Source organism: Ciconia boyciana, chromosome 5, assembly GCF_034638445.1.
Source record: "Ciconia boyciana chromosome 5, ASM3463844v1, whole genome shotgun sequence".
NCBI classification, from domain to species: domain Eukaryota; kingdom Metazoa; phylum Chordata; class Aves; order Ciconiiformes; family Ciconiidae; genus Ciconia; species Ciconia boyciana.
The window spans coordinates 12,724,820-12,740,637 of NC_132938.1; the positions used below are offsets into that span (position 1 = coordinate 12,724,820).

The window sequence follows — 15,818 nt, forward strand, 5'->3', positions numbered from 1 at the left end:
GTTTTTAGAGAGGCTTAAATAGAATTATTTTTATGTTAAAACACTCTGATGACAATCTTTGTATGTGTTTTACTTGCTCCATGCTAATTCTTCATCTTTAGGGCTTCATCTGTGATTTAGGGTTCACCCCTTTTTCATACACTTTTACCATTGCTTCCTGTAATAGCATGGACCCCCAAGATGATAATCTCTCCTTTCTGGAGTGGGTCTTGAGCATACTTAACAGGTAGAGTTCATCACACCTTATAGACCATCATTAATAGGACAGCGAAGAAGGGCCAGTGCAACCATGAGAAAACTCTTCTAGTGAAAAGTCTTGTCTTTTCACTCTGTGTTCTTCAAACAGCATGCCTTTTCATTTCTTGCTGGATAGGATTTTGATAGAGTTTTCAAATATGTCATCTACTTTCCGGTAGTGTACTGAAGAAAGTAAAAATTTTTCCTAGTGCTAAATATACTACCACTGCCTGATTCCAGATTTTGTGTATTTCTGTGCGAAATTCTTTTCCTAGATAATGATAATGTAGTCATCAAAGGAACTTTTCCATTAATTACTGGATTTTTGTAACTGCATTACAGGATTGAGTGGAAGCAAGTCAGAGTGATTTTGTGGTTTTCTTCATCATGTAAAGATTTTTGTCTTCTTGTGGCGCTATATTCTTCATAATGTCTCTGATATTTTTATCTTTATAAAATACAGACATGGTTTTCCCAGTGGTATTCTGTTATGAGCTTTTTAATAAAATATTCAAATGATGACATCCAAAACTAAGGATGATGACACTATTTCAATAGAAATGGGTATAAACACGCAGTTCATGCTCTGCTTTTTATTCAAAACTAGATCATATGTCTGGTTTCTCCACTGTTGCTTTTGTACCCAGATGGCAATGAGGTTTTTTTGGCAGGGTGGGAGAGTCTATACGTTTCAAGAAGTTTTTACACATTGGATCTTAGTAGGCTTTAATCAGATTTTGAAACAGAATAATTTTTAATCATTCAGCCAGCCAGCCATCACCAGCTTTAACGTTTTTTCTGAAGAATGCCCCAAAGTATCATACTGCTAACAGAATAAGGAGGCTTAGATTTTTAAGAGGTGAGAACATAGATGCATTGAAATTGGCCCATGTGGTGTATGAGTTAGAGAACATCTTTATGTAGTACAAAAATGCAGCATGAACATTTTTCAGAGAATAAATACTATTATAGGATTAGGTATGTATTCCATTTAATATAGCCTTGCAATAAATGACCATAAAGGCAAGGTTAAGGCTGAGACATGCATTTTGAAAACCTCGTAGTGGTTACCAAATATAGTGCTTTCGTGTATGTGTGTGTGTGTATGTGCCCATGCATGTGCATCTGCATATCTGCATGCTTGTATTGGGTTGTATTTGGATTGAAGCACACCTATTCTCAATACCTGATTTTCATATCTGGCTTGAAGATTGGCATCAATATTATCCAAAAATCCAATCAAATTTGTTTCAGGAGGTTAAATGGGACCCCCGCCCCCCTCCCCCCCCTGAAAGTAGGGCTCAAAATGCTGACATAGATTTTTTGCTTTCCTGGAAGATGTGCTTTAGGTAAATACATGTCTGTCCACTAATAGAGGAGTAGCTCCTCTAGATTAAAGTCTCTGGCGTGTATTCTACAGAAAGTCAAATTAGGTGATTTCTTCTAGTGGATCTCATCGACATGGTCTGTTCTGGCCTTTACCATCTGTAAATGACAAACTAAATGGAGAATGGAAGATTTAAGCCCAGAGAAATTTGATTCAGCAATGTGCAAGGAACTGATCAAGAGGATCTTCTAAAAATTTGAAGCTCAATTTTAATTCATATTTCTATGATAGATTTGTATACTGACATTTTTGTATACATGCATTTATAATAGACACAGAAGCATGGAAGTGTATTTACTTGGGGGGGGGGGTGTTTGTATTTTATGGGCAAGACAATAATTAATAACAATTCTTCTTGTCAACCTTCCTGGATTTGTCTTTCTTTTTCTTTAAAGGTTTTTCAGCAGATATTAGTCAACTGGAAAACACTTTCGGGTCATGTGTGATATGGCAAGGTTAAGAGATACTGTAATTGCTGTGAGTGACCAAAAAACAATCTGACCATTCTTTTAATGAGCTCATCCTTGTCTTGTCTTCTGGTTTAAGCAACCTTGAAATCATGTGTGTGATATAGCACTGCTCCTACGATTTTTTTTAATCAATTGGAAATGAAAACTTTATATTCTTTAAAAAATGGTTATAGGCTAGTACCCGTAAATGTAGATTTGGAATAATTGCATCATCATGCTCTTTCAATCCCAGTTGGTTTTAGTTCTGGTTTGGAACAAAAACTACAGTGTGATGTAATTGCCTTCCTCTGATTATTTTTACCTTGGTGTATTCCATTGCTGGCTTGTGTATATAGTTTTTATGTGCTGTCATTTGAAAAACTTGAGAGCTAGTCTTGGAAACCCTTCTGGATGTATCATTGTTTTTTATTTGTGCATGGCAATTGCAGCAGCTCATTAGGGGCCTATAATTCCTATCGAGCATAGGATGGACTTCTCATCATTTAATATGGAATGTGATTTTGCTCCTCAGTCGAGCTAAAATCTGCTTACTGTTGTGATTACCATCCCTGGGCTCCACCCTGCCTTTCACCACCTGCCACTTACAAGTAATTCCTTTGGCAATGAGAATACAGCCAAAACTGTCAAATAAATTGGCCCCTTTTTGAGAGCCTTCTGATTATTATTCTTATTTTGTGGTGATGTCAGATTTCCAAGGGTAATCTCTCACTGGAGGAGTATGTTTTTCTTCGGGACTTGCATCACCCTCTCATTTTTAGTCTCCATTTCAGAAGTAATGATTGCTTACTGAAAATATGCATTATGTGGATTTTCTATTATTCAGTTCCATTGCTTTTTGCGAGCACATCATTACATTTCTAGGAAGGAGAAGAGAAGATTCTTTAATCCAGAAAATAAGCCAAGGATTGACAACAGGCAAACTTGTTTTTTCCCCGAGTATGTACAAGCTTATTTGTTACCATCTTAGAAAAAAGAGTTGTCAGTTCCTTATTTAAATACTTTAAATGCACTCCATGGCAGTATTTCTGTTCTCTGCTTAAGCAGCAAAATATTAGAAAAGTGCATTTTTAAGATATGTGGAAAGAGTGTTTCTTACTGGCTGAGAACAGTGTTTCCCTTTTTTATTTTTGGATGTTGACATCATTGCATCTATGTAAAGTGAAATTCAGAACTTCCTTCCTTCACACTTTGATGGTTGTGATGTTATCAGCTCCCACAAAAGAAAATACAACCCCAATTTAATCCTGGTAGAAAAGTAAGAGAAGCGATGTCTAAGTATTTATGCCTAGCAATTTAAACAGCTGCCAACAATTTTATTCTGTTGTCATACTAACATTTTAAAGTAGCTTTTACAACTGCTTGGTGGAAGTCAGTGTCATATACCTGTCAGCCTACAAAGGCAGGAGGAACAAGCCTTCTCACGCTCCCTATTCCTTTATGATGCACCATTAGATATTTGAACCACAGTGCTGGACGCCAGGCCAAATGTAATCAGTGACAGTGAACGCGTGACTAAGGCAGTGGTTTCAAGATGTTTTAAGCATTGTCTCACTGGTATCAGCTTTCTCTTGTCATCCTCTATCAGTCCTAACCGAGGCTTTTTTTTTTTTTTTTAAAAATCCTCTGCTGGGTGCAGTTAAACTGCTTCCAGTAACTTTGGTGGCTTTGTCATTGCAGGTCAATGAACTGTGGTCCCAGTGGCTGCAATGCAGATTTCCTCCAAAGACACGGAGGAGGAGGAGAAGGCCCCACGTTGACTGATGAGGCCTCAGGAGGGATTTGGGCTGATGCCAGCTCCCAGGAGTCTCTCCAGCAGCAGTTTCCCATCTCCTCTGCTGTTCCTTCCCCGTCTCTTTGCCTCGTAACTCCCTCTTGCTCTGTTTTCATTTATCATCTGTTTATATTAGATTATAAGCTCCTTAGTACAAGGATCTTATAATTTTTAATAACTGGGAACAGTTATGCACACTGTGCACATCAATGGTATCTGATGCTTTCATCCTTTTCTCTCTTCCTTCCCAGAAGTGAAGGTTCAAGGCAAAGACAGGGGCTTACCGTGGCACAGGGTATTCATTGGCGAAGAGGAGAAGGGAGAGCTCCCTTTCAGCTTATTTACAGTCCCTTGCCTTAAAGAATCCAGAAAACATGTCATTGCAAAGAAATTTTATTGCAGTAATATATGCAATTACTGACACTAATTTATATGGTTATAGAACTACTTGAAAAATATACATTTCTAGTACTGTATACTGATTAGATTTCACAATGACTGCCTAGATTCTATGGTAATGATAGCTTTTGAAATGCATGTATTATAATAAATAAGTAAATATGAAAAGATTCATAAATTCCATAATTAAAATAAAGCTTATAACAACAATATTAATACATCTTATATTCAAAGCATACTTAAAAGCAAGAGACCACTGTACACTTAATGGAATATACATCCTGTTTCTAAAATCTATCATTTACAAAATAAGTCAGAGCTGATTATTTGGGTATTATTGGGTTTTTTAAGTCATAGGTCCTCCTTTTTTCCTCCTTGAGACTTGTGATCATTTACAGCTTTGCAAATCTGAACCTATACCATTTTGCTTCAGAAAGCTGAATGCTGTGGGTATGTATATTGTTGTTCCATAATGTGAACAACACTGGAAGTAATAGGGTCGTCATGAAATACTTTGGATTTCTGACGGACTCCTAGACAGCTCAGACAGCTACAAGTGTGTTGGAAAAAAAATGGCCTGTAGCCATGGGATGTTTTTCATGAGCTACATTGTGAAGTGATGTAGGCAGTTTTGCTGTCATTTTGGATAGCCTCTTTCTGCCTATATATTGTAAAAATCTTTGGGAAATGTATTTCTTGAAACCATGGACAGTTGATATAATGGCAGTGCTACTGCTCAGTTGAATAGAAGAACGTACTCACCAAGAGAAAACTTGGGCAGGACGGATGTACATGTACAAATTAATGGTGTCTTCCAGAAAAGATTCGCCCAAGTGTATTTCTTATCAGGGATTTCTTTGTTAAGACGCTATCGTGCCTTAGTGTTGCAAACTGGCATGTCGTCTGTGCCTGCTAGGAGTGTGTCAGGTTTGCCAGAACAGCCTGAATGTACTGGCAGGTACAATCAGCAAATAAATGGGAAAATGTGCATTCACTGAGACAAGAAGGGGCCACCAGCCCCTTGTAGGACCATAGCTGACATCTGCAGGTTTCCCTGCACGGTCCTGTTTTCAAGCGTTGGAAAAAACAAATGCATTTTGATCAAGAGTTGTTTAAACATCCAGACACGTTCTCAGAAATGGAAAAAAGGATTCCAGGTTCACTTGGGTAAACAACCGTATCGGAAAAGGTTTTAGGAGTAGGGAAGAGCTGGTAAGGGAGTAGGCAGCAAATAATGTATTTTTTAGAGGTCTGAAGAGGCTTAGCAGCGGTTGCCCTGTTAGGCCTTGAAAAGACTATAAAACCAAATGTGAGTAAGTAGAGAAAAATTTAAGTAGAGGCATTTTGGAATGAGGATAGCACTGAGATTAATCCTAGGTGTGGCCCTGAAGTGAAATGGATGTTTCTCCTCATCTTTTAATGAGGATAATGTCATCAGATACAGAAAGTACAGAAATGTGAACTGTTACATCCAAGATGAAACTTAAACTAAAAATAGCAAGTCCGCTTAAGCAAAGGGACCAGAGAATCTCAGAATTATGAGAGAACTGAAGCATGGAAATTAGGTTGAATACCATGGGTTTCTCATAAATCTGAATAGGTACCATACGATTAAGCTGTTACAAATGTGTTATATGTATGGTCTGAGCTACTGCAGTCATCAAGACAATGCAAGACTTTAGAGGTAATTTGAAAGGAAAAAAGTAGAAATATGCTTATAAAGTTTGCTGATAAAAAAAATTGAGAAGCATTGGGAATACAGAGAAGGAATGCTGTTTTTTCTAGAAAGAATTGGAAAGCCTTGAGATCTGGAATCGTAGAAATAGGATGAAATATTAAGTGCATCATCGGGAATCTGGGGAGTAATAAGAAATTATGTGACGGGTTGGGAGCTTGTCTTTGGAAGTTACAAGAAAGACAAATCACTGTAAAGGAATACCTGTTCTTTTTTTCCACAGCAAACAGAATAAATAAGATGAGGAAAAGAGAGACTTTCCCTAAAGATTTATGAAAATATCGATGTGTCTAGAAGTTTTATCAAACTTTAAATTTGTTCTGCAGTTAGTTAGAAATTGTTTGTTAAAGGGAGAGGAACCAGAGTGGCACTGCTAGAAAAGGAGACGGCCACCACACCTGCACTTACTTTTGTGTAGTACTGGCTTGATGATATGGTACATGAAAGGAACTGTCTTTTCTGCATCAGTTTTGAGATAAGCGCTACAAATGCCAGTAGTGCTCACTAATGGGCTATTCTGTTGGTTTTACTAATGAATAGTCTGTTTCCAGCGGGGAGGACCATACATTTTTAAGAAATGCTGGAAAATAACTATGAATGTGAATAAAGGAGAATTAACTCTGTCTTTTTTCTAATGGGACTTTTTAGAAAAAGTAATTCTCTTTTTTTTGTCTTTCAGCCATGGAAGAGTTAATAGTTGAGCTGCGCCTGTTTCTTGAACTTCTGGACCATGAATATCTAACTTCCACTGTCAGGGAGAAGAAGGCAGTAATAACTAACATTCTCCTGAGGATACAGTCATCAAAAGGTCAGTGTCAGGGGTGGGTTTTCTCGCTTGCAGAATGTACAGAATAAGTCTGTGCTCAGTGAAATAGCTATAAGGGCTAAAGACAAGCCCTAAATTGAAGCAAGACAGAAAGACGGGGTGAAGCCTCGGTGTAACTTTCCTGAATGCTTTCCTTCATGTTCAGCAATAAAATATAGCAAAAGGCATACTGGAAGTATCTTGGGTGCGCATGGGTGAATCCAGCCACAGAATTACGTGCTAGATAGCATGTTTTCACTTCTGCTGATATAGTGGTTACTTCATTTTATTTGTGGCGGCAACGTTATTTATGAGTTTTGATGGCAAAGTAATACTGTGTCAGGGAGTGCTGGCCGCAGCACCATCTTATGGATGCATGGGTGCTGCATGCTGCATTTCTGTCAAATGACCCACATCCATCAAAAGGCTTGATATTGAGGCGACTCTGGTGCGTGACTGATACAAGAGTGTCAAGCCAGAGCTAGGAAATGACTGTCAGCATGTTTGGTTTGCATTTTGCAATTAGAGTTATATTCACTTTCCCCTTTTCTCCCTATCTAAAACCATTTTGATTGCACAATGACTTTTATCTCTGTCAAGAATATAGAACTGAAAGCAATATAAATGATTCACTGTGTATAGCAGCCTTTCCACAGAGCTTATACAAAGAATATTCCTTACTATGTTTCCTAACAGTACCCTTCTATTTCCTTACAGCACCTTTATAAATAAAGAGGCATCTGGGCTATAAGACCTCTGTCTCTCCTACATTTGACAGAAATACTGTCAGTGTAAACCCTCAGTGTTTAGATTTTTGAAAAATACCAGAGTGTGTTGAAGAGAAATGCCACATTGTGAGCAGCTGCATTTCTCGTGATTTGTTTCTTTTCCAGTGCTAAAAAAATATGGTCGTTTGATGCAGTGTTTCCCCCCTTCACTAAAGAAATCATTTTTGCCACAGAATTCAAGTCCAAGGAGGTCAACTTGAAAATAATGATTGTCTTCCTTTCTGTTTTGACATTCTTAAAGACCTGTCACTATTGTTACTTTACTACTGAGAGAAGAAGGCAGGTACCAATTTCACATATTGTGGAAAGAGGCTTCCTGCTCCAAAAGCCGATCAAAATACACCAAACTCTCCAAAACCAAAATCTGTAGGTGAGAACCTTAGAAACAGCTGTATTTTACAGGAGTTCAAAATAACTTCAGCAATGCTGATCTGACACTGCATGTTCTTCTTGTAGTCTTTTCAACTAGATTTATTAAGAAAAACACTTGACTTCCTCAAGAAGTTGGACAACATTCTGTTGCCAGCTTTGCAAACAGAGGGAAGGGTTGTCATATCCTTTTCTCTTGGATTGTGGATGGTGTTTCAGGACACAAAAGCTACAGCTCTACTAGTAAATTAAACAGTGCTGGGTATGTTTCTGTACCCTGGAACTCAATTATTTACAGTGTTAAAATTATGGAGCGGTCCTTGGCATGGGTTTGGCCTGAGCTGACTCGTCTCCTCCATCAGTTCCTAGGCATGATTTGGGAGTTAGCACAGGCAAAGCTGTGTTCCCAACAGACAGTTCAAAATCATCACCCTCGACCCTGGTTTTGAGGGGTGAGAGATTTTAACCGTATGGATATAGATTTCTCTGCACCAGAGCACCTTCCCAGGCATGTTTAATTTATGACTACAGATGTGGCCAAGGATAAAAGACTCAAGGACCATAGCTGTCTACCTTTAGCACCTACCATTTAGGTTTTAAAGCCTATTACAGGATCTATAACAAGATCCATTACATCCTGTTACAGGATCCATCCATTAGCAAGATCCATATGAGATCCATATATTAAATGGTGGAGCTTGGTTCAGTGCAGTTGTCACTGGAATGTTATACCCACTTCTAGTGCCTACATTCAAGGAGATAAAATTCAGACATTTCGAAGCAAAGTCATAAAAGTGATTAAAGGATCCAGAAATACGCCTTCAAATTATCCAAAACGACGTATCATAATTAAACTTGATGTAGGAAAGGAATGACTGAGAATGAGCTCTTAGACTTACACAACAAAAAGCAGTGTGCAATGGCGGGATCTTTGTTTCAAAGTGGAAATAAAGCACATGTTTTGAGCATTGAAGCTATGAAGTAATGGAAGAACTTCGTAAGGTCTGCATGCCACTGCTGGCATTTTATCAAGATAGAATATTTTGCTAAAAGATATGCTCTACAAGAATTAATTCAAGGATATTCCATAGTTCAGTTAAGCAAGAGGTCATAGGACTATGCTTTATATGTCTATAAACTCTACTTTATGGAACTGCAGTTTAAACAGGGTTTAAGCCAGCATGGCCTCTAAAAAAAGCATCCTGTTTCTCATTCTTGCTCATCATGTATTGCATCTTCCTTTCTGCTAGCACAAGCATTATTTGGGTTTTTTTGCTGGTTCAGTCCTAACCAGTGTCACTGCCCTGGTCTGGTTCAGCCTGAGGCCACACACATGCTTACGCTGGCACAAGGCAGAGGTTGGTGCAGGGACAGGAACAAGGCAGGGAAGGAGAGGAGCTGCCTCCTTGGGAGCTCTGCCATCCCGTGCTGGCTTCCAGTGTGTGTGAAACTACCCGGGGAGTCATGTACTTTAATGGAGCTGACCCTGCTGCTTTTTTTATCAGTTATAACATTCAGTACTCCCATCCCTTTGAAACTATTCATCTCTTCATTAAAATTAAAAGCAGTAAAAGATGCATAGACCCACAGTACTCTGTAACTAAGCTGAACTGTCATTCCGAGTCTGTTTTTCTAAATGTTGTTTTACTCCACCCACGTAACTCCACGAGAGCACTTGGGTTGCTGGCACCGTTTAAGAGGCCCGAGGCCTATGCTGAGTTCAGACTCTTTATATGCATTTGCAAAAATCAACTGTGTGAATCCAACAGGATATTTCGATTGCTGGAGCAAACCATTTAAGATCAATGGGGAATGGTAATGAAGGATCTGTGCAACTGGGAATTGGCTGGGTTCTTTATAACATCTGGAAATGAACAATTATGTTTTTCTTTGTAAAGGTGTGGAAATTATTATAATGGGCTGGTTGGCTTTCAGTAAAACACTTTAAACTCAGTAAGTTCTTACTTGGGGAATTCTTTAGAAACCTTTTGCCTTGTTTTGCTCCATCTCCCAAATGCACACTGTTTTCTTCTTTTAATATCTATTAACCAGAGACAACTGGGCCAGGCAGATGTGTTCTTCAGGTCGTAGCTGCCTGGCCTCGACCTGCCCCACGTCCAAACCAGCGGTTACTCTCAATAGCTGGCAAAACTATAAACACTATTTTTCTTCCTGAGCCTTGGCATGCCCAATGGATTGTAGGTCTGAACAAAACACTTGGCATTTCCTTCTGAAACTCAGACTTTCTTCTAAAAAACAAAGACACAAACAGTTTATTTTGGAGTAAGAACTGTTGGTGGATTTAGTCATTTAATATGACTGTCAACATTGCCTGTTTTCCTTAAAGGGACCTGATGCCATAAACCTATAATGGTGACTTTGCTGTGTAATTTGGTAGAAGAAAGTAAATGTTAGAGCAGGTTCTTGCTTAAGCACACATAGTTTAAAACTGGGGAAAAACTAGTTTTACAGAGTCAATAGAATTCACTTGGAATACCTTGTTTTGCGGTAGAAAGCCCTTCATATTTGACTTCTGGTTGTTACGGAAAGCATGGCAGACTTGGATATGGATAGCAGTCATAATATGGATTCATCCTGCATAAAGAGGAACAAGTGAAAGTTATACTGAGGCAAAAAAAAAAATTGGAATGTTTCCCAAGACTAATCCCTCTCTTGATTTGTAGGAAGAAAGAAGAATCTGTGGCCCTTAGAGCCAGTTTATTTTATCAGTGTTGTTTTTCAATCCATGACTTCACAGCCAGTGGGACTGGGTTATTATGACAAGAAACATTTCATCATTGATTACATTTTTGAGAATTATATGATCTTGACCAAAAGACATCCATTTGACTATGTAAATATATATTTTAAAAACTAAACTAAACACTAGGAGCTAAATTCAGTCTAGGGGTAAGCAGTGTACAATCCATTGACTGAATTTTTGCCAGAACATTGAGGAGATGCACCCTAATCTCCCTTTTGATATTTAGAAAAATAAACGATATCATGTTCCTATGAAGTGAGTTCAACTGGGATTTAAATTATTGTGCCAAAAACTCAGAATGAGTGGGTCACTCCTCTTTTCCCCTGGGAGGGAGATGCAGTAGTGATACAAAGGACCCTCAAAGCAGCTTTTATGTTCGGCTCCTTTTCCCTTTTCAAATTCACCTGGAAAACTATGGGATTATTTAAAAAAAAAAGAGAGGAAGAAGGAGATAGTGGGAAAACATGCTCAGTGTGCAGTTCTGTTAATGGTGAGTTGGTTAGGGCAATGTGCCCCCCAGCAGCAGCGTGCTCCAGGTTGGGGTGTCGTAGCATCCTGCATCTCCCAGGACTTGCGCAGACTCACACCGTGGCTCTGTGATCGGAGATGGTGGTGGCAGCGGGGATCCCAGGGTACATGGGCGCTGTGGACTTGCCTGAATAGCTGTCACCACTGCTTCAGGGGAGGGAGAGAGGCAGGGTCTCTTCTTCGTCCCTCTTCCCCGCTCTTTTGGCATGAAAGGTGGTATTGGACTCATTTCTGCATGATAGCCTTACCCATCCAAAATATGCCATGGGAATAACTGTTGCTCGTCTCCGCTGGTAAAAGGCAGCCAGCCACATACTGCCCACAGGCTGACTGTGTTTTATGCACTGTATGGTGCCATTGAGACGTTCACAAGTGTGGTATCTACCCTCATAAGTGGTTTTATCTGTATGGTAGTCGCCTGGCAATGTGTTTGAATTATAGCCGTTTAAGTCTTTCAGTTCCAGATGGATAGGCAGTTCAGAATGATTTCCTGTAAATTTTTTCTATGTCTGGTATTTGTTGATCCAAATACCATATATGTCATTATCATATAGAGTAAGTATGTGTTTGTTCTGCTTGATTAAATTCCTGAATTCCCAGCATTCTTCCAGTCCTGCCTCAGTAACCGCGCTGGGGAGGTAGGTTGTGAGCAGCACTGCCTGCCAGATTTTGGTGTGTGACAGTCAGATGTGGTGGCCGCGTGTGGAAAAAATGTCCCATTTGCATCCACTGAAGTGTTAAGCGATGTGTGTGTTGCTCTTCCACAGGTTTTGAAATAAAAGAACATGTACAGAAGCAAGAAGTTGCCAACAGTTTGCCAGCGCCTCCTCAAATGCCTCTGCCAGAAATACCTCAGCAGTGGCTGGTGAGTGTTAATTTAAATATATATAGGAGAGAATATATTTGTGATAAGCACTAACAGAAATGGTTACAAGGGGAAGGAGCCTGCAGATCCAGGGCAATGATTATTCCTCTCAACTCTGCTCTGGTTGAGGGAATTGGGTTCAACTTGCAGAAGAGAAGGCAAAAATTTCCCTTTGGTGAAATGAGCCTGGGAACAGGTCACTGCAAAGGCTGTGGAATTGCAGTCTTTGGTGATTTCCAAAATTCAAGTGGCAAAAACCTGAGTAACTTAATCTTAACTTCAAAGGCTGACCTGCCTTGTGTTGGAGGTCGGCCTGGCAAAGCCCACAGCTCCCAGCAAGTTTCTTACAATTTTAAGGATCAGCTTTCCCTGGAGCAAGCCTTATGAGAAGACTCCCTCTTGATAGCTGAAAAATGAAAGTACAGAGTTTTAAAATGAAAGAAGAATACTTCCTTTTTTTATAAAGTCTTTAGTGCTTTTCTGTGCTCAGTCTCTTGGTAGGAAATTCCCTGCAGAAGAAGTAGAAGTGTATGTTCTCAGAGATGTTTATAGCAAAGATACTGATTGAGATCTGTAATTCAATTCCTCCAGTTGGGGGAAGCTGTCTTGTTACAGAATAAACTATAAACAACTTTTAATGCTCCTCTGTTACTGACTTTACAGTAGATTTGAAGAAAACATTTTCAACTTTTTTTTTAGAGAAGTGTAAGCAAATCATGGCTTAGCCTGTTGAAAGGTGAACACAGTCTTAGCCCTAACACTGATAATTTTTCATTCATTTCATTCATCTTTTCATTCATTTGTGGAAAATGTTGTGCATGGTGACAAGGGCAATCCGTGGAGACCCGCATTCATTGGCTGAAGCAGGAAATACAGATGCAGCTTACGGGGGAAGAACAACTGGGTGGCTGATGTTCTGCTACATTTTAGTGTGTTACTCTGCTATCACATTTATGCCCAGTTCTAAGAGATACATAAGCCAGTAGCATCTTATGAACATAAGAACTAATTTATCAGATCAAACACTTGGCCAGCCTTTCATAATAACCTTTATTTGATGGTGAATAATGCTATGTAGTGCAGAACAAAGTAAAAAAACCCAACAAACATATGTTATATAGAATACCTTAATCATAGTTTCTCCCTAAGCGCTGCCAGCTTTTGGTTTGTGACCTGAACAAGATATTTTTTTTCCCAATTTTAATTCTACCTAATATAATGAGATATGCTCAAATAGTTATAGGAAGGGAATGTTTATGCTAGAAACATTCACATCCAGAGTTGGTATATATACTGTAGCAAAATTCAACTAAAAGGGATGCTATAAAATAGTTATGTATAAATTTGAAAGGATGCAAAAGTGGTCTTATTAATATGCTGTAAAACCTGGAGAATCCATTTCATGGTTATCAGTGCCTGAAAATGATTATTTTTCTTTAATTCAGGATGCATATAGCATAAATTACAAGGGATGGGGTTGATGAGAGGCAGGAAAATTATGCAAAATGCACATGCCTTTGAAATGCAGACTTCAGGTGCTAGCTTCACAAACTGAAGCCAATTGAGATCCTCGTTCTTTCATATTTATGTAGGTTCAGTTTAATAAATTGGCTCTGAAGATTCAAGTTGTTTTTCTAAAGACAACTGACCTACTTTTCCTTTCTCCTATACTAATGTGTAAATTCCCTTAAAGTTGGTACAGCTGCAGTGAGTGAAATCGTGTGAAGTATGAATTAGGTCCAGGAGGTCAACGCTGTTTTTTGCAGTAGTTCAGTTTGGATTTTGGAGTAACAAAAATATTCTCTGAGATACAGTGGGAATTACCATGGAAGCTGACACAGTTAGAGCTGGCTGGTCTGGAGCACGGTCTTGCCATGTTGAGCCTGGCAAAGAGGAGTTTGAACATGGCCCTCCCCTCTGACCTGCCCCTAACGCTGCGGATGCTTTCATCTCAGTGAAGTCACCAAGCTGAGCTGGTTTTTCCATAGTGGCGGAAGCTGAGTTTTGCCAGTTTTTCTGAAATTCTGCTGCTGCTGTCAGGCAGGGGTGGTTTTCGCTTCCCTTTCTGATGTAGGTGCCACTTTGAGATCAGCCAGGAAATGTCCCAGGCCTCTCGTTGTCCTGCATTATCCAAATACGGGTTATGACTTACGCTATTTTAAGACAGTAGCACATCGTAATTTGTGAAAAAGATAACAGACTGCTGCTGTCCTGCAAAAGACCAGGTGGAGTTGGAAGGGAAGGACAAAACCATCAGCTTTTCGACCTTTGAACACCACAGCAAGCTCAAACCCCAGTCTAACTGTTTAAAGATTTCTCCTGAAGTCATGTTGAACTAATGGAATTGATCATTAGCTGTTTTTTGGAAACCTTTCTCTATTAGATGCCTCTTTGTTAGCCCCTCATTATTATTAGATATGATCAGAGACTGTCATATTATCTTTCTTTTTACATCAGGCTGGACATCAGTGACAGTGGCTAAGATCTAATTTTCCCTTCCATTAATGCTCCTGCATGGTGATTTTCAACCTACCCTGAATCAATGGACTCCTAAAAATTTGTAGCTGATGCCAGTCTCTATAAAAACTGCACATAATCAGATTTCTCAGTGACACAAATACTGAGCTACCTTTCCTAGCCACTTTTCATAGACCATGCTTTCGTAGTCGAGTGGAAGAAATCCCCTGGGCCCACCAGAAGCTAGGAAATTCTGCTCCAGATTGCCCTTGTCACATGGCAAGTTGGAAGTCGTGTTGTATGGCACCTCTTTTTGTCAGCCATTCAGGACAGAAACTTTTTCCACTTGCTGAATAACATCTAGCGGTGGTCTCAGCCTCCAGTGGAAACACAATGTGCTGCTGGAACACAGGAATTTACTGGAGGTGGAATCAATAACTTTAAATAAACTATGCACTGTTTTAACATCTATGGTTTTAGCACATCAGTTATTGAGCGTGATGGAAATTAAAGTTTCATTTACACCACTGTTTCTTTTTATGGCACTCAAGGGATTCTGCATTCAAAAATGTTTAGTCTGAATCGATGTTTAAGCTTTTACTTATGTAAAGTTGTGTGGGTGGTAAGGAATTCAATACTCCTTAAAGTAGTGCCAGGAGCCAGACTTATGTGTGGGCAGGTGCTGTGCAAGGCTTCCTTTGTAAATCTGTAAATAGACCTGCATATTTGTTCAGGCCAAATCTTTTATCAGTTTTGTTATTCATCAGCCCATGAACAAAGAGTATAAAATTAATTTTATTTAGAGACATGCTGCTAATAGTTTAAAAGAAGTCTCTAGTTATTAAAACTCATTAAAGCCCAGAGAGTTTTCCTGGAGTCAGTGGGCTTTGGACCAGGTCTTAAAATCGAGAGACAAAGCTGGACCTTGCCTATACCTGAATGAAGCGAATCACTAAGGACACAATCTCTTAGTAATTCTCTTTTTCTGTATACATTCCCTTGCCTACATCTGGTCTAGCAGACTTTCTGTCAGGCTTAGAAAGCAGAAATCCTCGCTTGCTTTAGCCTGTGCATACAACTCCTTCAGATGGCCAGCAAAGTAAAAGCTGAAGATAAAGCACGTGAGCTTAAGGGCAACTCAGAGTCCTCCTGCAGACCCGAAACACCACTTACCTGGGTGCGTTAGTATGTGCTTGCTAGGGTGAATACAGTGCCAGCAGCTGGTGGAGCTTTGCCTGGGTCA

The 15,818-nt window shown here is 39.4% G+C and overlaps 1 protein-coding gene across 6 annotated transcripts in view; it reads left to right on the forward strand.

Moving 5' to 3' along the window:
* The window catches only part of AFAP1 (actin filament associated protein 1), a 122,111-nt gene that overhangs the window by 50,026 nt on the left and 56,267 nt on the right, over positions 1-15,818 (forward strand). For all 6 annotated transcript variants that reach the window (XM_072863257.1, XM_072863256.1, XM_072863259.1 and 3 more), the window contains exons 2-3: positions 6,679-6,807; positions 12,021-12,118. In XM_072863257.1, the coding sequence (XP_072719358.1) occupies positions 6,681-6,807; positions 12,021-12,118 (225 nt within the window). In that variant the 5' untranslated portion in view covers positions 6,679-6,680. The remainder of the gene's footprint in view (positions 1-6,678; positions 6,808-12,020; positions 12,119-15,818) is intronic.